Source organism: Betta splendens, chromosome 16 (assembly GCF_900634795.4).
Source record: "Betta splendens chromosome 16, fBetSpl5.4, whole genome shotgun sequence".
Taxonomy (NCBI): domain Eukaryota; kingdom Metazoa; phylum Chordata; class Actinopteri; order Anabantiformes; family Osphronemidae; genus Betta; species Betta splendens.
Window position 1 is genome coordinate 14,681,289 of NC_040896.2, and position 26,878 is coordinate 14,708,166.

The 26,878-nt window shown below is 47.6% G+C and overlaps 1 protein-coding gene across 6 annotated transcripts in view; it reads left to right on the plus strand.

Annotated features, from left to right (window-relative positions):
* The window catches only part of fhod3b (formin homology 2 domain containing 3b), a 57,223-nt gene that overhangs the window by 7,403 nt on the left and 22,942 nt on the right, over window positions 1-26,878 (plus strand). For all 6 annotated transcript variants that reach the window (XM_055502952.1, XM_055502953.1, XM_055502955.1 and 3 more), the window contains exons 3-4: window positions 3,591-3,655; window positions 26,449-26,516. In XM_055502952.1, the coding sequence (XP_055358927.1) occupies window positions 3,591-3,655; window positions 26,449-26,516 (133 nt within the window). The remainder of the gene's footprint in view (window positions 1-3,590; window positions 3,656-26,448; window positions 26,517-26,878) is intronic.

Consider the following 26,878-nt stretch of genomic DNA (forward strand, 5'->3'; position numbering starts at 1 on the left):
GCCTGCGTTCCTGTACTTCTAATTATTGGCCGTGGACTCCGTCAGGACCCGATGCTGTATTAATGGCGGGTTACATTCCTGTGTCATACCTAGTGTCTTTGGGGTCAGATTAAAGCTGATCCTCTGACAGATCGCCGCAGAGCCAGGACGTATCCATGTCACCGAGGCTTAAGGACTATAATCACTTCCACGCCGCCTTATGAAGCTTAGTTATAGGCGATTGTGATCCACTGACCCTGCAGCCCTGACATCTCTGCTCCGCTGCATTGTAGGTGCTGTAGTCAGTGTTCATCTGGGTTTCCAGCTATGATTGATTGATCGACCCCCATGCACACAATTTCCTGCGTTTTGTAGCCCTGAGCTAAGATGGATCTTGGGTGTGTACGTGTGTTGGGTGGTGGGGTTATAGATAGGTTCAATAGGCTGACATGTGCTTACAGACATTTATAGCTGTTGAATTTTTTTCTGGATTACATGGATTGACGAGCTGGAGCCTGTTTCAGAGTTTTGACTGAACTTGGGTCTGATGTTGGTGGAAAAAGGTTGTATTGAATTCACGTGTGGAATTCAGTGTTGGGTGAGGTGTTGTTTTTGCTCAGATATGTGACATTGATTGGCAGGTGATTAGTAAAGTCAGCCTTCAAGGGCATATTCCCTGGCTCGTCTGTAGAAGATAACATGAAGTGCTCTTATTGACTTCGTAAGTGATTCAGCATGTGAAATGTGCACAGACGACACTTCTTAGTGTTTCACTGCCTTCTTACTTTTGATGCACATGTAAAAGCCAGCAGCTTTGTGCTGTACGAGCCTTTTTGAGTTTTACTAAGTGTTCGTGATGTGTTCAACAACAAGTTAGAAGTCAAGCATATTAAAAGCCGACCGTTCCTGCTCTGTAGGCCTCAACTATTCTCATCGTATCCTTTCATCTCTCTTAGGGCAGCTCCGCTTTCATTATTTTCATTTTTTTCTGACCCACTTGGACGTTGAATCATAGACACTCGGAGCGCACAAGAGTTTCATTTGAGGAGAAAAAGCACATTTGAAAAGAACCAGAGGAGTTGTCAGACACGCTGCAGCTTCAACTTCAAGCGAGGAAATAAAGCACAGTCGTCCTCTCTGTGTTTGTGGAGCAGTTTAAGGGTATTATTAACAGAACAGAACAGCTCGGTGATTGTTCTCTGTGTGTGAGTGTGCGACCTGGTAAATAGTTAGTAAACCAGCTCCTCTGAGTTCATTGGAGCTCTTTACCCCACCTGGTTTAGGGCGCTGGGGGTCTCTCTCATTCTGATGCTGAAATCATTGTTCACCAACGAGGCAATAGACTCTAGTCTGGCATTGATTGGTCTTCCAGGAGAGCACTGGCTTTACGATATCCTAATTATATTCCGCGCTATTTTATAAACCAGTAATACCTCCAAAGATAAAGTCAGAGACCGCGGAGCTGGCCGCCATCCACCGGTTCAGGCTGAAGGGGAACATTAATGGTTGCTGTTCAGCAGAGGGAAAAAAACTGAAGTTGGCAGTGTGCATGTACAGTAAAGGCAGAGAAATGATTATGAAAATCAGATTCAAGCTATTGAGCAAAGGTTTGTTGTTCACTCCTCCATGTGCAGAAGGAATAAAAGCGTCCATGTGTTTTCATTTACTCTTTTACAAAGCGTCTAATTTTGTTTAGCTGCCTTGGCCCGTGGTCAGGAAGCGAGAACAGAAGTAAGAAGTAATTGTTTTAGGTAATGGTCAAGTTCATTAATTTCCTGAGATTATTCAAATGGAAGCTTCCGAGCTTTTACAGAAGCGCAGTGTTCAACGTGAGGAGTCAGATTTATTGGGAGCGCAGCTTTAGTTCATTATCCGGTACGAGCACTGGAAGAAACATTCTGGCACAGACGAACGTACGTAAGACCTAAAGACGAGCAAGGAATCCAGATATTACACCCCATCACGCAGCCAGTTTGTTAATTTGCTGGCATTCTTTAAAGTTGTGATTATGTCTGAAAGTTGGAGGTCCCATTTTCATGTTTAATTGGCGCAGGGGGTCTGAAAACCTCGCTCATATTCCATGTGCGTTCCTTTAATTTGATAATGAGCACGTTGGCCTGTGCAGCCTCAGGTCTGCTTTAAGCGCCAGGATACAGTTGCAGTGAAGCAGAGAGAAAGCAGACATTCGTGATAAAATGGCTCTTGTTACCCATTAGCCTCAGCAACATCACAGAGGATTAGGTTCCTGTTGGCCGTCTCATCTCGCCAGTCAAGGTCCACGTTGACAGATGTTGTGCCTGTGTCGCTTCTGCTTGTTGCTGCATATTATATTTGATAAACGGTCAGAATGTACAGGCCTCCCCTGCCATGTGTTCTGCCTGTCTGTCTGTCTGCCTGCTGCCTGCCTGCCTGCCTGCCTGCCTGCCTGCCTGTCTGCCTGCCTGCCTGTCTGTCTGTCTGCCTGCCTGCCTGCCTGCCTGTGTGTCTGTCTGTCTGTCTGCTTGTCTGTCTGTCTGTCTGTCTGTCTGCCTGCCTGCCTGCCTGCCTGCCTGTCTGCCTGCCTGCCTGCCTGCCTGCCTGCCTGCCTGCCTGTCTGTCTGCCTGCCTGCCTGCCTGCCCGTCTGTCTGTCTGTCTGTCTGCTCTGATACTTTCCCCCGTCAGAGTCAGATCAGCTGCCCGATTGTGGCAGACTGACTTTGTGTTGCTGCTGCTCTGAACAATCGCGCAGCTTTTGTGCAGGCGGCATAAAGCCCATTTGTCTGAGAGCTGGGTTGTTGGGGGGTGGTTGGACGCAACTCTACCTGCTGTGCTGTTCCCTGCAGTGGTGTCTACTAAGGCTGTTTGTACGTGTTGTTCTTTAGCTAGTCAGGTACAATCTGTGATCTCAGTATAAAACTGGCCCCGCACCGAAACGTGAGCTTCAGATTATTTAGAATTAGAACATGGACAGAGATGTTTATGATAAAAGCTGCAAAGCCTTTTTTTGAGCTGTGGTGACGACTGTGCTCGTAGCTGCCATGTGCCACAGGCAGTGTAGGGAAATCAGGCGAGCACTGACAGATGAGCACATTGTTGATTTGGGCCTTTATTTACATTAGGCATGTTTTTCAAAAGGCAGTTCCTCATATCAGGTCAGAGATAAATTAGATAATGGGCTCCTGTGTAGGAAAATATCCTTGTGTGACTCCAGGCGACACCGCTTTCACTTTCACAAATCTATAGAATGGAGGAGCATTGTTGCCTTTCACACATTGTGAGCGGTTGACAGGGCGGTGATGGGGTCTTGGCGTATCTCCATTAACACAGGGGGTGGAGTCGACCTCGAGGTTGCTCCCATCCTTCATCTTCGCTTCTAGAGGCCCCTGTTCCGTCCGGCAGCCTCCCCGTTGTGTGGAGGCTTTGGATGAGACTCCACGGTAATAACTGTTGGAGAGGCGTTTGATTGAGAGGCCTCACACACACACACACACACACACACACACACACACACACACACACACACACACACACACACACACACACACACACACACACACACACACACACACACTTGCATAATAATTGATTTTAATGCACGTCTCCTATTCTCCAACTGTCTTGTTTTTCACAGGAGAGGCAGGAAGCACAGCATCATCCTTCGCACCCAGCTGTCAGTCAGAGTTCACTCCTGCATTGGTGAGTACTAAACTACACTCTGATTGGGGGAGTTGAGTTCTGTGTTTGGAAGCAGTTGCACATCTCACATCATGAGGTTTAATTTCTCCTATTGAGTTTACAGCATAGCAGCAGTGAGGTATGAGCTTTAATTACCTCTAATACCAGCGGATTATTTTATTGAGGCCTTCGCTGTGAACAGTGGCAGCCTCGGGGAATAAACAGGACGGAGCTGGAGCGGAGCGGAGGCTGAAGACATTTTATGTTTGGGGAGTTTCTGTGCTCTGTCACTTTGTTTTATTGGGCCTCCTGGTGTCTTTGAGTAATGTGAGGGAACTAGCTCAGAGAGCTGAGTGAAAACATATGCCAACACGCACGTGGCACAGACACAGACACAGCCTGGTTGATCAACAGGAGGATGTTAACTAGCTGTGCCTTTAGCGTTCGCTGGCTACGTGTTTAATGCAGGTATCGTCCAGTGAACGCGCGTCCTTACAAAGTAACTTGCCAGACACTTACATGGCTGTCGCTCAAGGTTCGAGTCTAAAAATAAAGTCGAGATCTGTGAAAAGCATCAGACTTCAGATGTGATCATTTTGTCGAACGCAATAGAAAACACATCTGAGGACATTTGTTATTTGGTGAATTCTTGGTAGAAAGCGATGGAAACTCCAGTAGCTCCTTCGTTGACATTGTGCAGCGTGGCAGCTCATTAAACCCCTGGTGAGGCCCATAAAATTGGGGAAGATGACTTTAGCTGGAACCTGATGTCAACTAGTTTATGCATGTTGATTTCTCTTCCAAGCGCCTGATACTATAATTATGTAGTTAAAACAGTTAAAGATTAATCACTTTTATTTTAAAGCCCCACTTAACTGTTCTTGATAGTAATCTCGTTTCGCCCAGTATTTGTAAGACATTTCCACTTTTGGTCTGATGGGACACTTGCTCCGCCCTGACCTGGCTTCACCGTCCTCTCTCCTGCTGCTGGTGCGAGGCTTAGCTTAGCGCAGCCCGAGGAGCCACAGACAGACGCGCTGCTCGTCTCTAAGTGGATGATGACCCTCCTTCTCTCTAAGTTGACAGCCACCTGCTGCCCCCGGTCTTTGTTAGCGACTGCCTGCTCGGCTGCTGGATTTATTTCCTCCAGCCGAGGTGGTCACTGTTACTGTAAATTGTCCAGACATTTGAGCCTAACTTTATCCGACAAGGGGGCTTACCTCGTAGCCCCGTGAGTGCAGAATTACTGGGCGATTTTCTTCTCCACACAGGAGATAATTTGTTAGTCCTCCAAAGACAAATGGCTTGGGTTTCTTTATGGGATGCACTTGCTCTGTATTAAGGGATTGGCTATTTCCCCTTGTCAGTTTTACTTTATAAGAACCCAAATGCTCCCTGTTTTTGCAGTACTGGTTTGAAACGAATGAAAGGAAGCGGTAATCTGTATAAATTGCTTTTGAATGTACAGTTGTACCAAAGTAGCTTAAATAGAGCAAATGTACACATATCTGAAATGAAGGGTGTGAAATGACAGGAACGTGTTCACTGTGTCATCAAGCATCATTGGTGCTGTTTGGTTGTGATATTTTGTGTTGATTAAAGTCTCACATTTTAAATGTAAACTGACCAAATTAGCTCTCCCACGTCTTGTTTGTTCCAGCGGTGCCTTAATGAACGCGAGTGAAGAGTTGCTTACAATCAAGCACGTAAACACTGTCACTAACTGCAGCACTATTCTGTGGAAAATCTCTTGCATGTAATCTCTTTTTTAATTGTTACATTATTTGTTTAGCTTGTCTGGTTTGTGGTTTTCCCTAGTATACTAGATTTTGGTGTGTGTGTGTGTGTGTGTGTGTGTGTGTGCCACAGCACGACTTAATCCAGGCCTCCCTAATCACAGTCATTAAGGCATTAGCTCCTGCAGACATATGGCTTGGCATGAAGTGGCCCGGAAATCAAGGCAACACAATCAGGGGAGGAAGGAACATGCACACCCTAATAGTTTATTTGACTGTGGTTCAGGACACACACTGGCCGTGGACCAACCGCAGGGTTCGCACTTTGATGCCCGGCTTCCACATATAGATTTAATGGCCATTGGAGTGTAGCAGCTGCAACATGTGCCATCAGTAATGATGACATTTTTCTATGCTTGCTTGACTGCATGTTAGCGTTGGCCACAGCCTGTTTATGCAGCGAGACCTCCCTTGTTGTTGGTGGAACCAACAGCCTGATTAAAGCGGCCTTCAGCTCATTTCCAGTTCATTCGCTTTCTCAGGCTGTGTGAGGAGTCAAGACGATGGTGAGGGCTGGTGAAGATCGTACAGTAAAACGCGTTGGCATTGCCCTTTAACGGCAGGTTGATCCGTCGACACATCCCAGCGAAGGAGTGACAGCTTTAATCAGAGGTGACACATTCTTAGTGGATTATCTGCCTCGTCTTTTACAACCTCCCATGCGCCTACAGTAGCTCCGGGCGTGATCCACTGTGGCCACTGTGGACTTGTGTGTCGCCCTACGTGCTATAATTTTGCCAGACTGCTAGTTGTGATCTTCAGGCTGACAACAGTAGACGCTGCGGTTGCTTCGAGTGGAGGACGATGAGCAGTAAATTCTCTGTGATTATCCCTCTGCAGACTGTGGTGGATGATAAGCTCCTACATAACAACGCAGCCGCCTGAATATGTACTTTACACTGGCAACTGTGATTTATTTATTGTGTAAGTGTCTCTTACAATCTATGCTTTAAGGAGGTTACCACACTGACTTAGGACGACAAAACCACCTGCTTCATGTCTTTGCCGCACATTGTGCCAGATTCATTCTAAACCAATGAGGACACTGGCGTGCTCTGTGCAGTTCTCTGCACCAGTTAGTAATCGCTTGGCTAAAATATGGAAATGGCGCCTGTCATCTCCTCAGAGTTGCGCCACGACTTGGAGTCACACTAGAGCAATCAAATCAAATGTCTCGTGGATAGCGGAGTGTCCGAATGCGCCAGGCGAGCGGGGGATGATTAGAAACATACGTATCAGGAGACGCAGGGAGAGATCAAACGGCCCGGTCTCTCATCTCTCTGACTCCCCCCACCCCCAACTCACCCCCAACGCTGGATCGTGGACTTGGAGTCACCCCCGAAGGCCAAGCTAAACAGCCCTGTCGATATTTGATTCACCGCTGATAGCAAAACTGTGGAAGCCGTGAGGGCGAGATAAGGGAGTCTAAGCTAATGCACATGCTGGACGACGTCCGCTATCGCTTCGGTGCCGTGTGCCGAAAAAGAAAGCCTTCCCCTCCTTGGCGTCGGCCTCTGCAGAAATGCTGCGCTGTGCTGGGACATAGACGAGTAACTTTAATTTGTATAAGCGCACTCACATGCACGCACCGATGCAGAGGCATGCACATATTAAGAAGCCATCTGGTTCCAGTTTTAAGGCTGCTCAGCGCTGCTCCTCACCCGTCCGAACACGAAGTCAACTGTCTGCGCTTTCGTCCCGGACGGGAGGTTTTTCTTTGAGTGTGCAGCAACTAAAGGCCTAATGCCGCAAATAATGACCCTCTGTGAACACATTTCTAGCATGGGAGCCCGACAGTAAAGACTGTGGAGCGTCTCGCTGTGGTGGACAGGTGTGTAGCCTCTGGAGCCACGGACTTTAAACAGTCGTCCGTGAGCAGGAAGGAACATTTGGAAGGAATCCGTGTTTATTTTCCCTCAAACCAACATTTATTTGATGTCCGCAGCGCATTGTTTATTGTATATTTGCACAGGGTCCGCGGCGGTCTGGGGCTGTGGTCTGAGGTGCCTCTGCTCAGCCGGTGTTTGCACTCTCTCTGTAGCCTTCGCGGACAAGCAGATGGCGAAAAGACGCGCACGAGGCCCTTTGTTTTTCTAAAGGGCTTTGCACGGACCTGACAGATTGAAACGCACACAAAACAAGTATGATAAAAAATGTTACAAACTGCATTAAAGGCAACTAAATCTGTCTTTGGAGACTTTTTTTTCCACCACTTTCTCACACATCGTCTGCTTTACGTTTCTCTGTTACATGTGTCATGTGTTTATAGCTTCATCTCTGAGTTACGGTCCAGAATGTATCGGGACGACTGACTAGAAGGAAACATTCACCTTTAACTCTGGACCCCAAAATCCTAGTGCTGTGGAATTCCCTCTCACATCCTCTCTCGTGTCATGCTGTCTTCTTTTATTTCCTCCCGCTTTGATGTCAGTGTCTATGCGGGGAAACGTGTCTTTTCCCCTCTGCGTCCATCAGGGCGGATGAGAAATGCTTAGCAGAACCGAAACGCCTCGTATTTTCTCTGACATTAGAGCAACTGTCACTCTTCCAGTTTTCTGTGAAACAACTTTATTATTTCTGCTGTCACATCGGATCAAGCCGTGTTGCCACAGCTGGCGAGCTCCAATCATTTGCCATCGCTGATGGGCTTCAAAGGAGGCGGCTTCGTGGTGTTTTTGTCACATTCAAGTGCGGGGATGAGGTGAACAAATAAAAATGGACGTGACCTGTTCAGGCCTGAGGAATGTGACAGTCACTTTTGGACGGCTCCATATTTGCACTGTAGGAGAACCTGAAGTCAGAATGTCAGTAGTGAAAACCTTGGAGAAGCCTTTTATTCCTCTGATCTGTAGCTCACACACTAGTGAGCGGAGGAGCTTTCTATTTCGTAAACAAATGTCACCTTATAACACATTAACAATGTCCACACTCCGTCCTGCGACACCTGTGGCTTGTGGTGACTGGCTTCTAGCCAACACAAACTTCAGGCATATTCATCTTTTTTTTTTTTTTGTGGCGTTGCATTAATGATTCGAGAGTCGTCCATTCGTTCTGGTCCACAACACTGTGAGGACACACAGGGGAGGTGTGACACGCAGCTGTGCGCTGCTCTCAGCTTTGGTGGAGAATATTGCGATCCATTGTAAATATTAGCCGGGCCGTCAGGTATCTGTTTGTCTTTATCAGCTTCAAACATGTTCAAGGCCAAGAAACAACTCCAGCTGTTATTTTTAGAGCTGATGTAAGCTCAAGTACAGGCCACGAGTTGGATACGTCTGTATTTATTTTGTAAGGCCTTTAATGAAACATAATATCCTCTTCACTATTAACTTCACAAGTCATTTTCTCCTCAGTTTACTTTAAACAGTGAGGTCAGGGAGGGATTCAGGAGTCAGAAAAAAAGTGTTGTTACACATATGTTACACATATCAGACTCATTAAAGAATAACAAAGGAGGATATTGTCTACGATGTGGCAGGTAAATTACATTCTGATCAGACTCCAAGTGCATTTTAAGCAATCACAACGAGGGGGAGAAGCTGCAGCTGCAGCCAGAGTCCTCCACGCTCTCACCTTCATTCCTCACGTTGTTGGTTGATTGGAGAGCCCGGCTGGAATAAAGAGCTCGAGCACCAGGAGAATGTGCTCACGGCTCAGCCGGGGCGCTGAGGGGGACGCCGCGAATGGCCTCAGCCGGAGACGAGTGGCCCAGCTTTGTTGGGTTCCTCAAAGCAGGAGGACCGAGACGCGGGCGCAGCGCCTCGCGTGAATGTGGGTGAAGAGCCCGCCTCATCGGTTCAGGCACGCCGGCCCGTCGGGACGCAGCTCGTCTCACAAATGGGGGACACTCATGCATAGCATTCGAACATGCGCTTCAAAGGAGCTTTTGTGGGCGATGATGTTCTTTAATTCAACCGTAACCCGTCAAAATCTGTGGAAAACAAATTCTGTGCTGGGCGAATTTGAACAAGCGGACCCATTCGTCATCTGTGGTCGGAGGAGAAGAAACATCGTCTGCTCTGGCTGAAGAGTGTGAAGAGCGTGTTAAGAGAGTGGAAACCTCCATGAGTGGTGTTTGCATCATTGTTGTGGTTAAGTTGCGTCTCTCATCTCATCTCATCTCTCAGTGACTGTGCCAGACCTTGTTGTGAGCCATTCAGATCTAGTCATGTGTGTTGTGTGGCGGTTTCCCTACTGGTCCGTTTGAGGACCATTGAACACACAAAGCGCTAAAATGTTTAGCTTGGACCCCGTGTTTATAAGATAAAGGCTTGTACATAAGCCTTTAATCTCTGTGTTTGGAAATGTGAAAAATGCTTGAATCTCTCCCAGAGTCTGGACCTCAGAATTCAATGACATCAGTGGCTGCACCCTCGGCTTGCTCTGTGATGAATGCCTTTTGTATTAGCGAGGTTCAGCACAATGCTAAGAGAGGCCGTATAGGGTTTCATTTAAATTTGGCGTCCCCAGACACATACTAAAATCTGGGGATGGACATAATATACGAACATCTGGTCGTAGAGTAAAACAGGCTGCGTTATCGTCTGCTGCCAAATGGCAGAAGAAGAACAGTGCAACGCGACCGCAAACCAAAGCCTCAGTCTGTTTTACAGGTACTGGTGTCATCATTGCATGTACTCGGAAGTAACTGGAAGATTTAACTCCAGCGCATGATGTGGACCTGTGAAGTAATAAGCAGTGTATTTCCTGCACTCGTAAATTAAGCAATGATCTCTTTTTATTAGACACAATCGTAAATATTCACATCTAAAGAGGCGCAGAAAGTGCTGAGTTCATTCACTGAGTTAATTCCATATGCGACTGGTAATTCATGTGACATTTACTACAGTTTACTTCACACAAGGACTCAAATACTTGCACAGTTGGTTATGTCTTACAGCATGTGTCATCATGGGCCACATATCAGGCCAAGACTCCCTCCTAACTTTCCACTCCTGCAGCGCGGCCACAGTGGCAGGCAGCAGGAGCAGCTGGGACTGGAGCGAGAGGAAGAAGAAGAGGGTGATTTTATTTTCTGCTCTTTAGAGCCCAGACAACGTTGTTTGGTTTTTAGCTTCGCTATTGACGTTGGATGTGCGCAACGAGAGGCTGTTTAATCTCCTGTGGAACGAAACCATTATAACAGTTTAGCTGCAAGTAAGTGTATTAAGGCCGTGACGCACCAAGGCCACGTCAGGCAACTACAGGCTACTGAGACGAGCTGCCGCTTGGCCTCGGGAGGCTGGGACGCGTCTCCTCCACCAGCAGGCGGCAGTAGCGTGTATTAGTCGTTAAAAAGGGAAAAGAAGAAGAAGCGCAAAATTTCGATTTTATACAAACTGAAACGCAAGATTCTCGCTTGCTGCTGCTAAATTTAATCTACCTCATTACACTGTCGTCATGGTGGTGGCTCTTGCTGGTGATGTACCCTTCTGAATCACTTAACTAACGGGGGACTTTGATTGGTGAGTCCCCCGGACCACCCACCCATGATGCTTGTTTGGCCCCGCCCCTTGATTCTTAATCATTTCTAAGTGGGCATCCAGTGCAGATACTGCATGAACATCGTAAATGTGCCTCAAGCACAGTGCAAGTACAAGCAGAGGAATTATTGCCTTGTGGTTTTATTTGTTCCGCGAAGCCTCAGTCATTCAAGGAGAGTACACATTACAGCACCGTAAAACAGAGTTACAGTGCAGTAAGTTTGACTGTATTTCGTCGCAGCTGCACAATAACCTCTGAATGATCTCAATCATCCCGCAGGCGGATTCCGTTATCCTCTGGCAAACATGCATCATAATTTATATGTAAACATGAATATTCTGTCTTTATCTATGTGTGCGATTACACCTGTGTTTGTCCAGCCTCCACCCACCCAACAGCAGTCAGCTGTTGTAGATCTAAATCTAATCGAGTGTTTAGACTCAACCTGCAAACCTGAGTCTCGTCCGGAAGCAGTCGCTTTAATTTGATCTTACTGTAACAAACGCGAAGCGGAGCCAGACTGAACCAAGTCTTCAGGTGTGATTACATGTTGTCGTTGTCACGACAATGTCATTGATGACACAGTTACAGAAACCTGAGCATGGTCGTATGGTTCAATAACAGAGCCTGTGGTATTTTAAAGTCTAGTGACTGTTTTCCATCCTCGGAAGGTAAACACACATGGGGTCCTGTTGGGGCTGTCTGACATGATTGACATTGTTCTGGTTTCCCTGACGAGCCTGTTTCTGACAGCACAGAGCTGAGGTCATCTGGGGTTAACCCGGTCTAACTCTCTGGGCCACCTGGAGATCCCCACTGCTGCTCACCAGGAACATCCCACTCCCTGCACATAAATCGCACACACACCGAGGGTCACAGGGTCATTTCTGTCTCTGTCTCCCATTCACATGGACACTGTCTCTCTCTCTCTCTCTCTCTCTCTCTCTCTCTCTCTCTCTCTCTCTCTCTCTCTCTCTCTCTCTCTCTCTCTCTCTCTCTCTCTCTCTCTCTCTCTCCTGCCCTCGGCCATTGATCCCTGTGTTCTAGGATGCTGATCCTGTAAGTGCTGGAGGATGAAAGGGCCGGTCCGCCAGAGGCCCGTGTGACCTCTACAGCTTTGACTATGGGAGCAGGCAGCACCCCTTTTTGTTTGTACTGACGCTTGAGGGAAGCCGTCGCCCCTGAGGTCAGCTGCGGGGGTGGGCTCACTGACTAGTGGACCACCTCCTGTCACCATGCAGTGATTTATGGAGCAGGGACACAATCCCAGCTCCTGTACGCTGGATGGAATTGTGAAGCGTAATATCATTTCTGTGTGGCCTTCAGATTCTTTGGTATCAGCTATCGCTTTACAGTGGATACCTGCTACACTCAGTCAGTCTGTAATGTTACCAGGTTTTTTATTAGAGGTTAAGTGAAATTCAGCCTCATGCATTTCTTGCTGTGGAAACTTTCTGCAGAGGAGGAATGATTTCTCCTTCCCCGACAGGGACATTGCACATATGTCAGGTTTTTACGACTTAATCTCGCATTAATCTGCTGCCCCATAGTTTTGCGTTGAACCACTGTTTCGCCCCCTGTACCTAAATTGAGAAAGACGGTTTTAGAGGGAGCGAGAATGACATGGAGGAATGTTCCCCTGCTAAGACGTCATGTGGTGTATGACTGTGCACACCGACAGCCTGGGCTTTCCAGGCGCTCCGGAGTGACAAGCCTTTTCCTGGAAGCCGGAATTTACCTTTGAATAAGAGAAAAGGGAAAACGCTTAACGGGCATCTGTACATATACAGTACATGGAAAAAGAGTTAGTCTGCAGCCCAATCTAGCTCTGTGATAAGAAATCCGCTTGATTTATTTGCCTTGTTTGTGTCTGACAGTTCCCTCTGTCTGAAGGTTGCTTGGCTGGAAGCGAGGGGTGCGAGATCACCCAGCCAGGAACAGAACCTTGGAAGCCTCCAGCCAGTTCATACGCCATCTCATTTATATTTGACAACATTAATAATATTCTTCACATTAAGCAGCTAGAAGTCCTGCATCTTTTTTTAGGCCGGCCAGACCTTGAAGGTGTGTCGCCTACAGTGCAGGGATGTTTTGAGCCTGCTCCTTTTGGTCTGTTCCCCATCAGGCAGGCTGCCTCAGCAGGGCCTCAGCCTGCCCGTGAGTGGAAATCTTTGGCCTGTGTTATCTTTGGAAAGTGTCGAGTCCACAGAAACCCAGGAGCGAGGAGTCCAGTGTCAGCGAGACGTCCCTGACTCACAATCACGGAGGGAAGATGTAGAATGACCCAAACCAGAGCGGCAGAAAATAGGACAGATGTTCAATATGACAGCGCTACTGTAGCCGTGCTGTCACTGCTAGCGGTTTTACATCATATAGGACCAAGGCCATGTTTAGGATGCAGGGACATGATGAGCTGCGCGTCCCAATAAGACGGCCCGTGATTGGACGTTGCTGCAGCTGCCGCAGTTCGTGGTTTTTCTCCTCCTGAGAGAATGTGGGACAAAGAGCTCCACATGTAGTAGACTTTAGTGTAACTCAAATCCCGTAGTGAGGAGGGCCTCATCCACTTAATGCAGGAATCCATCTCATTCCGTCTGTCCATATTGCTGCTCGTACTGATCCCCGAAAGTCAGCAGGAGGCCGGGCGGCCTCCTATACATTGTGCATGTTGTGGCGAGGCATGACAAATTAGCACCCTGCAGAAACGCTGAATGTCTCTGGATGTTTGTCTCATCAGAACAGCATGGCCGCTTCCTGCCTTGGCAAACAGAGGGTTCTGCTATAATGGAACATTCAGAGGCCTTTCAGGCGGAGACAGCTTCTCATCAGATCCACTTTCGCGCGATGCGGACGTTTATTTTGTTGTTAACATACGATTTCACCCTTTCCCGACGTGGCTAGCTGTGCATTCCATTTGGCATCGGATGAAAGTCACGCTCTGTAGACTGTGTACAGTAATACGATGAGTCTAATTCTCCTCAAAACACCATATACCTGTATATTTCAATAGTCTTATTACTTTATTATCATATATTGCCTTAGGCTAAATATAATGTTATAGCTTGGGTTAAACTTGATCACATACAGGATATGTGGCTTTTAATGGAGCACAGCTTCCCCCTTGGTAGACGCAGGCAATTAAATATGCCTATTATTGTTATCATCACCAGACCTGTCCCTGAGTCACTTGATCTTCTTGCATGATCAAAATACAGCATCAGCTGTTCTCATAAATAGTGAATATTCTGAGCTGGGTAAAAGGAGAACAACAGGGCTTTGTCATGTGTGAATGCCTTGAAGAGAAGGCAGAACGATGCTGATCATCACCAGGGGAGCGTTCGCCACGTGTCACCTGTGTCTGATGCGGCGGGCTTTATTTTTATAACGCGCCTTAACATGTGCGTGTGTTATATTTTGCACAACCCTCCCCGATTTAACGGCTCGGCTTGTGACTCATTAACGGCGTTTGCAACGGTGCTAATTTATTTTTTGATTCGTCCCTCATATATTCTGGGTGTGGACAGGTCTCACTTTCCCCCAACACACGGTCAGCGCGTCCCAGTTGTATCAGCTCTCTCCAACCGTCTGCTTGTTGGAAGCTATGTTTGGTGCACATGTTCACCTAATAATAGGCCGGAGGATGAACGGGCACATAGAACATATTCACCTGTTGCACGTATTCACTATTTGCTTCGTAATTCATCCATAAAGTGAAGATTCGGCCTCTTCTGTCATTTCCAGGGTTACGTAACACACCATGTGTCCCCTCTCTTGCCTCGGCCAAGGTGGTTGCTGTGAGGTAGTGTTTTCCCAGAGCCGGGGTGGGATCCACTACAGTATTCTACTACCCATTAAATTTGCGACATGAGTGGAAATCAGGTTGATGGCTTTACATGATGTTCGAGGAATTTTCACGCTCGGTAAAGCTCACAAAAAAGCGGTGGGAACAGAAAAGCAGTTAAGAATTTCTACTAACTATTAACCAAGCTACAGTATTATCTTTTGAATTGATTCAGATATTCCATGCCTCTCTACGTGTGATTTTCTTTCATTGAAACATACTGTAAGGGAGAGACCCCCCCAAATAAAGCAGTCTAGTAATATTGATGACGATGAAGGGCTGGAATAATTTTTTAGCTTTTCTAACGTCTGGATTTTCCAAGGAATGCTATAAAACAAGTCGGGAGCTGTGTGCATGTGGGGGTTTGACCGTGAAGGCGTCGGAAATTTTCTCTGGCGTCCTCGAAACCGCTCCTGAACTTGTTTAGCTGTGTGTATGGGGGCTTTGCCATGGAACAATGCATCAGAAGGTAACCATCGGAGCCATGTGGGCTCGCTGGGGGTGAAGATGACCTACTGTAGACAGCGTGATCCACTGCAGCGTTCAGAAATCCCCTCTACATGTAGTCAGTGGTGCTGTGTTGTGTTTGTGATGGAGGGATGAACAAATATACTGATGGAAATCACCCATCTCCACCCCCTGTGTCTCTGTATTCCACTGTAGAGACACAACAAACGCATCACTACATCAAAATATGGGTCAGCAGCATCGGATGATTAGGTCTCATGGCTCACAGCTTTGGAAGAAACATGTCTCTCAGTCAGATGAAGTGATACAGCTGTTTGGAGAGCGTCCTGGGGGGGAGATGATGGGACTCCACACCCAGCATCGCTGCTTAGTCCCATTCCATTTTCCCTGAAATGCTTAAACTCACTTCATGTTCAATTAGTGTGTTATGTGTTGTACAGTAATAGTGATCTAAAGGACAAGCAAGTGTCAGACGTGTCCCTGTTTCCATGGCAGAGAGCTGTGTCTGGCAGCTGGTTCAGGCTCAACGATGGTATTCACGCAGAGTGAATTCACATGTTGGTTTACTCAGCTCCCTGGGAGTTTATTACTGTTATTTGGGGTTTTGAACATGTCAGTTCAATGCAATAAATATGATGTTTGTATCTTTTTACTCCTTTTATTGTTTGTTTGTTGTACTGTTGTGGTCACAAATTGCTGGGGTGGACATATTTGGTGTGTTTCCATGCACGAGGCTGGGACTTTCTCTTGATCTCTGTTGGAGAATAGAGCCTTGTCAAACAGATGTACGTCTTTGTTCTTTAACTATTATGTCCACATTTCCTCTGTCATTGTGTCATTTTCTGGTGTTTTGCAGCCCTTGGTTTCACGTCAACGTGACAGAACGGACAAATTTAGCCGCTTTCTCAGCGTCCAATGCTGCAGTGGAGAGAGCTGCTCGTCACACGCTATTATCACTTGCTTTATTTGCACGTTAACCACAGCTGTACAGTATTTACATCAAATGACAATTTCAATTTCTTAAAAAAAAGAACCGTGGCAGCAGCTTTTCTTTGCTCTCCCTCTATTAGTGGAGGTTTCCTCTGGGGTCTGATACAGTATTTGGATCAGATGAATAGGAAACATTAAACTGCTCTTTGGTGTGAATGTGGGTGTAGCTGTGTTTGTGTCCAGTGTGTTATAGCATTGTGTAGACAGCTTAATGAAACCATAGAGAACAACAGAGAGATGCCTTCATAGATGAATTTAACCCCCTTTTGCTTTGAGACGCAGGTTTTTTCACTAAAGGAGAAAAGGGCAGGTCACACATTCACCTGTATCAGATCTCTGCTTGGCAGATTGAATAAACACTGGAGGACTGTGTGACCTCACTGTCAAACACGCTGATATGCACCGCCTCAAACTCTGCTGAGCACTTCCAGCTTTCCCTGTCACCAACACTGTCCACAGTTTGTTGTTATTCCCCAGTTAAAAAATTAACAAATATCGTAAACGCCACACGACTAAAATTGCCAAAATGTGATGTTCTGCTGCTTTTATGCTTTTTTTTCTAGACTAGGCCCAGCAAGACTAAAGTGCTAACACATCAGTTAAAACAAAAATCCCACCATGGGTCGACTAATTACAGTTGAGGCTTTGTTGGCTGGTGCGACATGTGAACCAGGCCTGCTGCTGTCACACACATCACACACATGCAGACTTCACTTTTCTCCTCCTCGCTCCCCACTGATGTGGCTCAGTCAGCCCAGAGACAAATGGGCCCAGACATGGAAGACATTAAGACCAGCTAAAAACAACATGCTAAGTACAGGCCCGCTCTCCCGCAACGCAAACACAAAGCGCGCACTCTGCTGCAGCCGCGCACATTCTGACATGGACGAAGCTGCAAATGCTGCTTCAGGGAAAGTTTGCGATTTAGAGGCATGATGTGGCTTCAAGTAGCCGCATTACGTTATCAGGATGAAAGGGCAGAAGGACTAATTATCAAGGTTAAAGGTCAACCATGAAAAATATGATGGCGTATTAAAAGTCCTACGTACACAGTCCATGTTCTGCAGGATTTCCACAGATTGCATTCGAACCACATGGGAAAAGGGGGCAGACGCAGGATAGGTATCTCAAATTCAAAGCCAGCAGTCTGAGGAATGCTCCTGACCCTTCTCCATTTTCAGATCCGATTTTAAGTCTGACCTTTGTAAATAGGTCTATTCTTAACACCTGAATTGTTTCTGAAGCAGAGAGCAAGCGCTGGCTGACATGATGTTGCACTGATTGCCAGAAGAATCTGGTTCATGTCATGCATCTAATTGAAAAAGAAGCCGTAAATGACGTGACTGCTACTCTGACAGCAGATAAATACCTCTAGTCTTTTTTCAACCTGAATCATGATTTTCTCTGTTTTTCAACATTCTCGAATGCGCAGGATTCTGTTTTTTTTCCAGCTTTGTGTGGGACCAATCACAAGGGAAAATCAGGGACAGTCCAACATGACCAACAATAGGCAGAAAAGCAAAGACCTGCAGCTCGCTGGGGAAGTCAAAACAAAGCGCCTGCACCCCTGCATGCCTGCACTGTTTGATTATAAAATGTGCAACACAAATGACTGCTCGCTGACAACAATGTCATCATCCAGTTAAAAACATGTTGCAATTTATGGCCTTTAGTCCAGTAGGTCCTAACTGGAAAGACATCACTGAAGCTCTAAGGCTTAAACGTGTCACACCAGTAACGTGGACTGTGATGGAACATTTTTAAAAGCTTTCATTTTCGTATCAATACCCGTCCTCACGCAGACTAAATGAAATAGCACAACTAATGGTAAACAAACCATTCTGTTTCCGTCTGGCTGCTATTCTGCATGTTTCAGTGTTTGTTTTAGTCAAAGCGTGCTCTTTCCTTCGCTCCCTCCTTCAAATCATAGCGTTCGTTTACGGGCCGCCATTGTACTCGGTCCAAACACAGCTTGTGCCTGTAATTGTGCGGTATACTCTGCTCCGCTCTGCTTATCTAACCTCCCTCTTTCTAATAATGCAATATTTAGAATATATAGAGGTTATGTTGTGCACTGGTTAGATCCTGTGGCTTTTCTGAGACCGCTTTGAGGCCTGGAATCCAGCTGACAAGGCCCAGCGTTCATCTGAACCAGGTCGGAGCCCAGCAAAGTCCAGTCATCAGGCGCATCCCTCAAAAAAGCAGCTTGCAGAGCTTCAGCACCTGGATCATAATATTTCTATTGTAAATTCACGTAAACATAATGCAGTAATATACTCAAATGCAAACTGCTTCGGTTTAGCTCAGTGCAGCATAGATGTGTTAATAAGTGCACTTTTTGTCGTGTCTCTGCAGCCGCGCTCAGGAGCTTTAAGCTGTGATTGAGCCTAACCACTACCAGGTGTGTGAAAAGGTTTTGGCAAAGCTGGCACCGGGTCAAAACATGCTGGGAGTGGGAGGGGTGCAGGAGAGGGCCCGGGTGCCAGAGGAATGGAGTCGTTCCATGTGAAAACATCAAACGGCCTGAATGTGGTACCACACTGTTGGGCTAAGGTGTCTGAACTTGTTACGGTGTGATCGTGCAGGGCTGTTGCCTGTTCAGATCTTGTCTCATGCACAGCCAGGAAGCCTCCGCCCCCGAACCGTGTTATTGCATTTCTTTCCCCGTCTTTTGCCCTTTTTAGAGGGTGCAAGGTAGATAAACAGGCCCATAGGTGGGTCCTATGCAGTCATAAATAGTATTTTTAAAAATTGGCTCTCAGATCAGTTTCAGTTAAGTTTTATGGGCCCGTCAACATGAAAGACAAACGAAGTGAGTTCTAAGATTTACACTCCATCGTAATATCTGTACAACAACCTATTTTGGGGGGGTCTTTCAACTATGAAATTGTTGGTTGAATTGAAAGCCATGGGGGCTTCAACCTGCAGCCTCCCTTAAATTACAGCTCAGAGGTATGTGTGTGATTTTTCTTTTTTTTTTTTTTGCTAAATGACTCTTCAGTGAGTTTAGAATCGCCTCGGTGAAGTTTGTGCTCTGCTTTTGTGGCCGTAGTTATGCAGGAACCTTCTCACTGTGTGTCCACAGCCGTAGCGGCAGCCATGCGGAAAGCCGACCCCCTGCTGTGCGGAGAGCAAGGTCCTCCTCTCGCTCTTTTGTCGCTCAGGCCTCCCGTCCTGTTAGAGTAGTTAAACCTGTTAACTCATGCACAGCGATGCCAGACAGAGACGCCTACAGTTTTAGGGATGCAGAGACACCCAGGCATGGACCAGTATCACTGAGCTGCAGATAAATGCACCCTGCTCACCAAACTAGTCCACTACTGTAGAAGCATGCAATGAGTTCATACAATGTCAGGTGGGACAGCGAGGACCCAGCCTTCTTGAATCATACTGCAGACTTGTGTATATGAGGTGGATGCTTTTTATTCAGTGTTGGAATGTGAGCCGGTGCCTCTTTAGCAGGGAGATGCAAGGGAGTGACTAAATTAGACCAGTTCTGTGCCTTGTCATGTTTGACAGTATCAGATTACTACATTAAGAACTAGATCTATTTAATCTGGAACCAGATCTTGAATCTTCCTCTCACTTACTAGAGTAACAGGCGTTGGCATAGTTCCACCCTCCTCCTCCTTATAGAATAAACTATATGGCAGCTGTCTCATCCAGTGACATGTGATTCCTCCCTAAATAATTTAAGTGCTGGACTGTGCCCACCTCGTGTCATATCATCATTATCTTTTCATATTTGAGGCATGTTAGCGTTTTTCTAGTATTGGATCATAATTTGTGGCGGCGTTATCCTGGGCTAACGAAAGGATGAACGTTTGGCGTCCCTTCTCATGGAAGCTGTGTCGTGCTGAAAGCGCCGGGCGCCTGTTTAACCTGCAACAAGCCGAGGCCGCTCCGGTGCCAGCCGGACCCTCCCCGACTTCACACTGTCGGGCCACGGCGACGCATGACTGGTTCCTAATGGTGGTTTTCAGAAATCTCCCAGTGTGATTTTATATTGCTAGGGCATGTTTGCTGAGAGCCAGGTATGTCTCTCTTCAGTGGCCACCGCCTGCTGGTAAAGCATCTCACTTTTCATTTCCGCCTTTGTTTTGTGTGCGGCTTGTTTAATTTTCCAAGCAGACATACTTTTCAAACTAGTCATTCATTCATTTCTAGTTAACGTAGGAAACTCATGCATATTAAAGTTCTAAGTGTAAACTGAAGCTAATGATATTTTTTATTTTTAGCATTTTATATTATATGAACAACTCATAAATTATGAACAATTAGAGAGAAGCGTTCGGCATCGTCGGCTTCGTCGGGAGTCGTTTTAAAGGGCAGATTCACGGGTGAAAGATTACACACGCCATAAAAACAAACCCGTGCATCAACTTGTTTGATGATTATACTGTAGGTAACGTCTGTGCCAGTCTGAGAACAGATGTGGACATCAGATCAAAGATAATGACATAAACCTCTCACTGCTGAGAAATGAGCAGCGCGTGGAGGAATTACACCTTACGTGAGAGGCCGAGCTGCTTCTTCTTCCACCCGCTCCATTTGCAGCAATTGTCTTTTTATGCCTCACATTCATTTTCATGGAGTGACAGAAACTAGCTTGTTGTTTTATTTTTTTGAGCTCATCTGTTTATTTGAAGAGAGCGCCCGCTCTTCACTGCACGGCGCTGCCTCGTGCATCTAACGCTGGAATTCCCTCCTCGTCCCCGTCACACGTGTTTGTGGAACGTCTGTCTGTGGCTGGTGGAAGTAATTACCGCAGGTCTTCGTGGGTTGGGAGGAGCGCTGATGACAGGCGCTGCTCTCATTAGACCCGCTGTCAGGTTAACTGGATCGGGTCCCTGCTCGGGCTGCTGACAAACAGGTGCCCTCCTCCTCCCCGGCGAGGGGGCGTGAGGGAACACGCTGGTCCTGGGAGAAACGAAGCGAAGGGGATGAGGGTGGTGTGTAATGGATCGCATTTGTGCAGAAACCGCTTGTTTTGACAGAAGGCCTGTGCGATATGGGAGCTTTTTCCATCTATTAGGTCCAGTCCCGGAGTGGAAACGAGACGCTGCGCTGTCACAGCTGTGCGCGCCTCCACATCAGTCTGCTTCCTATTCCTAGAGCCCAGTCTGAAATAGAAGCGGCCTCAGCACATCTGTGTTTATTGGAGGGAGTCTGAACGGGTGGATTTCCCCACGTGTCGGGTTGTTGAGGATAGGAGGGACGGGGAAGTAGGTTGGGGGAGAGACGCCGTGGTCGTCGTCGAGAACGTTTTCCAACTGCTGCTCGTGAAAGAACTGCAGCTTTTTTAACGCTCCCATTTATTTGCTGAAACGTCTTTGATTTTAAGGGTCATAAAGTCTAAATTGAGAAAGGTATTTGGCTTCCTGAACCCGTCTTTTCTGGCCTGAAAGCCTCCAGACTAGCAGCATAGAGCATGTGCGTTCACGGGACACTATAGGAATGTATGGGCCTGAGAGTCCAAATCGCCCTTCTTTCTTCGGCATCTGGTTCCGCATCCATGTTCACAGGGCTGGTTTTTACTGCGGTACGAAACGCTGCCAAGCAACACATGGGGAACAGGCCGTGACCCAGCCTCCATCCAGTCTGGGCTTCAGATACAGACATTAGGGGGTGGACAGTCACCTACAGAGCCTCAGCACTGACACTAAACACCAGCCGAACCTCAGTCTGTCAGACATGGTGGCGTATTGAAAACAGCGGCCTTGTCGCTGCCCCCGACTCCCCGGCCGTCGGCCTCCTGGCTCGTATCTGTGTCAGGCTTTTGTCCTGTCTGCTGAATGAGTATGTGCCTTTACTCTGCTCTCTCCGCTTCGCTACCTATCTGTGTCAGTGCGGGGAAACCCTGCTGAGGAGGTGAATGGGACGGCATAAAGGGAGAGCAGGGATTTAATGGAGAAGGGAGTGGCGAGGGTCCCCCCACCTGGAAGCACAGGAATGACTCATTAAACAGGCGAGCGTTAATGAAAGATGTGTCTGTCCTCACGTCTCTCTCCGCTCTGGAATTCTGCAGATTCCACCATTGCTGTCCTCTGTCCTCTGGATGGATGGTATCATGGCGTCTGGCGAACGCACCGGGACTCGATTACCCCCCCGCTGTCCCCTAAGCGCTCACCAGCACCTTTCCAGAATCTGCAGGAACGTAGTCGAGGCGTGTTTCGCTGCTAACCTTCTTTTGTCAAAGAGGCAGTTGTGTGTATTAAAGGTCAAAGGAGTTTGACTTTGTGTTCGTCCCCGCGCTCGGGAGCGGGTTAAGCCCAGCTTTATTAGACGTCCTGATGGTCGCTCCAGTCCCAAGCCTGAGCTGCGCGTCTGCTCGGAGCCTCCGACTCCCCGTGGGTCCAGTCGGGCCTTCCTGTGAGGCCTGCTCCCAATGACAGAGGCTTCTTCGGTCTGTGTGGCCTCACTCGGCTCTCTCTAATCTAAACCATCGTCTCCATATGTCTTCCCAGGCGTCCGCGCAAACTCCAGGCAACAGGAACAAATTAATTAATTAAAGTCTTTATTCTTCTGAGCGCCGCGCAAACGGCTTGTGTGAATATGCATATGTGAACACACACACACACACACACACACACACACACACACACACACACACACACACACACACACACACAAACACACACACACACACACACACACACACACACACACACACACACACACACACACACACACACACACACACGCCTTGTTTTGATCGTCTGTTCGACCCCAAACGCGCTGAAAGTGATCTCAGTCCTACCTGCATTCCTGCTTAATGATTTCCACCTGAGCGCTGTAATCTGCTTTTATTGACCCGTCATTTACTTTATGTTTTCGTTGCTCGTCTCACAGTCTGGGCTTCGCTGAGCGGTGGAACGGGCTGCAGGCGGTGCTCTGCTACGCGGCTAAATGCAGACATGGGCCGGGCGCCGGTCACGCGTGATGCTCAGCTTCCCGTCACGGACGCTCCCCATGGACACGCGACATCTGCCAGTTGATCGCTGTGGATACGAGCACATTTCACAGGTTCCACCCATCAGTCTGTTTATTATTGGGCGTTGATGCTGCATGGCTTGGATGTGGGTTCTGCGTTCTGCTCGCTGGACGCCATCCAAATAAAGGCAGGTGACATGTTTTCATAGCTGTGGAGCGAGGTTTAAAGTTGTGATCGTTCGTTAGCAGTCCGGCGGTGAGCCATTTATTTTGAGTCGCGCCCGCTGAGATGAATAAAAAGTGAGCCGTGACTCATACCAGACAGTATTACTGGAATGCGTTGGCACCGATGCAAAGAATCGGAAGCTGTCTGAACCGGTGCAGGACCGATCACCTCTGAGAAGTGGTCCTCGGCAGTCACATGACCCCGGAGGACGGGCGTGAGATGAAAGACACCGCTCTGACTCTCGTTAGAACTTTTATGTCTGTAGCTGTTGCAGTAAAGGAAACATGGCTGTTCAAGATGTCCTCCATCCACACAAGGCGTAAGGAGACTTTCACTTCGCCAAGTGGTCCCATTGTCGTGTACTTTTCATTAAAGGCCTGAGGTGATTGTGAAAATGAGAGGAAACAGCGCCGCTCGTCCTCAGGTGCACTTTCCATTGGGAGCCCGTCCCGTTTCGTGGTATGAGGACTAATGTGGTGACATTTATGAAGCTCAGAATTAGTTTTAGGATCAGACTGTGGGAAGCTGCGCAGCGGCTGTGATTTGTTTGTGTGTTTTATCCTCACGTGTTATCCATCATATCTGCCTTTGTTCTTCTCCATCCAGCTTTGCTTTGGCCCCAGAACCAACGCGTGACAGATGCGCAGAGCAATTGAGTGTGACGTTTCAGGTGCTTGCAGGGTTTCAGGTGAACATGAGTTCGAGACTTGGGGTTCACCGACATTTTCTCAGCGATTTAGTTCTTTTCCTAAATAGGGAAATGCAGACGGCCCATACTTTTGGCTGCATATCTGAGCCAAACGGTGTGGAACTAATCTCCATTCAGCTATTTCTCATTACAGATGGTCCTTAGGTTATTGGTGTGTGGACTGTGGACAGGGACGGGGAAGGAACTGTATGTTCCTTCAGATGGGCTTCATTTAATATTGGGCAGAAGCTGCTTCCTGACAGCTTTAGTGCAGTCCAAACTGCAGGAGCAGTAGCACAGCGCACCCGGCAGTGGAAACGTGCGAGGAAGAATTTTCCCTGCCTTGCTATTGATGTTTGAAGCACACAAACACGCTCCTGGGATTGGTCCAAACCCGGTGGCAGACCAGGTGCTGACGCCGCATCGCAGGCCTCTGGGAGCTGAGCTGAACAGTCGGCGGTTGCTCGGCAGCGACAGTGTGTGTTAACCGATTATCAGTCAGTGTCGATAAGGAAGTGCAGGTAAAACAAAACAAGGTGATTCAGCTGATTAAAGAGGGAGCACTGGTGCGATGAGCAGCCTCTTTATGTCCCTGCGTCTTCCTGCTTCATTGATCAGAGCTTGTCTGTTCAGTGATCGCTAATCTAAACTCTGAGTCATCTTGCTAAACAGACGTGGATGTGGCCCTGCTTTGACCTGGAGCCGAGGCAGCGAAAGCTAAAACGCCTGTTTGTTTCACAATGAAAGTCCCGATCACACATTGAAATGTATCCACAAAATCACAGACAGAATAAATATAGCTTGTGTCATTTTTATTTTAAAATGAAACGCACTAAAATCGATCCATTTATATCACTTCTCAACGGTTGATGACAGAATAATCAAATGAATAATAAAGACTGAGTAAGGGCGTTTCCAAACCAAATAGAGCCATTCTCAGCTTCTTCCTGTTGCTTGTCTCGAGACAACAATCGGCACCGGTGCACGGCTTCCCCCTCCTCGTACCTGCGATTTCAGACATCCGGCCCTTGTACATGTTGTTGGATGCTGTTCACGCTGAAAGAATGAACATCACTCGAATAACTTCCAGGTAAACGAGCCGTCAATCGGGCTGAATAATAACATCTCAAGCATCGCTTCACACAAACCAAACAGCAGCTGAGTCATCAATTGGAAGCAAGATAAGGATGTTTAATTGCAGATCTCAGAACGTGGTCTCTTTGTTGATCTTCCTCCCAGTTTTATGCGTGTTAAAATGTGTGTCACTGAAAAGGCCCCTGAAGACATCAGACCACGAGTTCTCAATACGTCTGGTCTGGTGTCTCGAAGTAAGCTGTTGTGTGCCCACAGACATGGCAACGCACACAGCCCGAGTCTGTCTTCCTGCCTCTCAGCTCCTGGGCTGAAGGGATTTACTCTGCAGCCAATGAGGCCAACAACAATAATGAATAGAAGCCTGATGCTCTGAATCCCAAGCGTACGCTCTCATTAGGGTGTTTCTCACACCGTTGAATCAAATTACTGGCAACTGTTCGCAAAGGCAAGGAGCACAACTGGTTTAATGTGTCCGAGAGCATGAAGAGAGTGAAAGGGGTGAAATGTACACACAGAACGTCTGCTTGTTTATTTCCCTCAGCTGCAGATTTATCTTAAGTCAAACTCGTGGACTAACAGCGATGAATCATCTTTCTGCCAGTCTGCAACAGCTGCAGTGTGTGTGTGTGTGTGTGTGTGTGTGTTTCGCTTTAACAACGGAGGTAGAGAGAGACTGACTGCATTCTGCTGGACTGAGCTGCACGTCGTTGTACTGTATCTGCAGCAGCCAGATGCTGGTTCCGCTGAGTCAGAGAGTTCGGGCAGCAGCGATGAGTGAGCGACCGGGGCTCGTGCTCCACGCCGCCACCCCCTGGCCGACAGAGGGCACGTCACGCGTGGGGGGGGGGGGGGGGGGGTGGGGGGGGGTTATGTGCTGCTCAGAGCATTTGCAGGGGAAGCACGCCACCATCGCAGGCATGTGTCATGTGAAATATCCTCCCTCTTTTAGGACCCGGTGGAGTTTCCATAGCTGATTAGTAGGTCAGCTGTTTATTGGCCATTGTGGTGGCTATTGGCTGAAGTTTTTGCCATGACTTTATTTTGTGGGAAGCTAAGGATATGACTTTGTCAGCAGGAAACGTCCTCTGTTCACTAACTCTGCACAGATGTGCACTTAGTTCATGCAGTTCTTCCAGTGCGGGGATCCCTCTGATTGATCAGATTTAGACTCATGGGCCCCGTGAAGCAGATCTTTTAGGTCATGCACTAATACACGCGTGGCTAATTTTTCTCATTTGTTGTGGAAAACGTGTAACTGTCGGCTGACTGCTCTCCTGTTTCTTCCCTGCACAGAAAAGCTCTACAACTCCACCGGACGCGAGCTCCGCAGGGCCCTCTTCTCCCTCAAGCAGATCTTTCAGGTACGGCCGCTTTCCTGAACCAGCAGCTCCCACGGTCCGGAGAACGACACCGCCTCGCCGCACGTGTGTGTCGTGGCTCGTGTGTTTTCCAAAACAACTCGCACTTGGACACGGCCTTGTTGTTGTCGGACAGCTGAGAGTCTGCCTTCGTGGCAGCTGCGCAGCTTCGCACGCGGGGCCGGGCCGAGCGGAGCCACAGTTAACATCAAATGGACGGTAGCAGTTATAGAGGATAATAAAACGGTCAAACAGCACATTCTAATGTAACGAACTGTCCACATAGCCTCATGCTAGTGACATCATGTAGGTTCATGCATGCTGAACTGCTCATTGCCACACGGCTGGAGTCTCCGTCACAGATC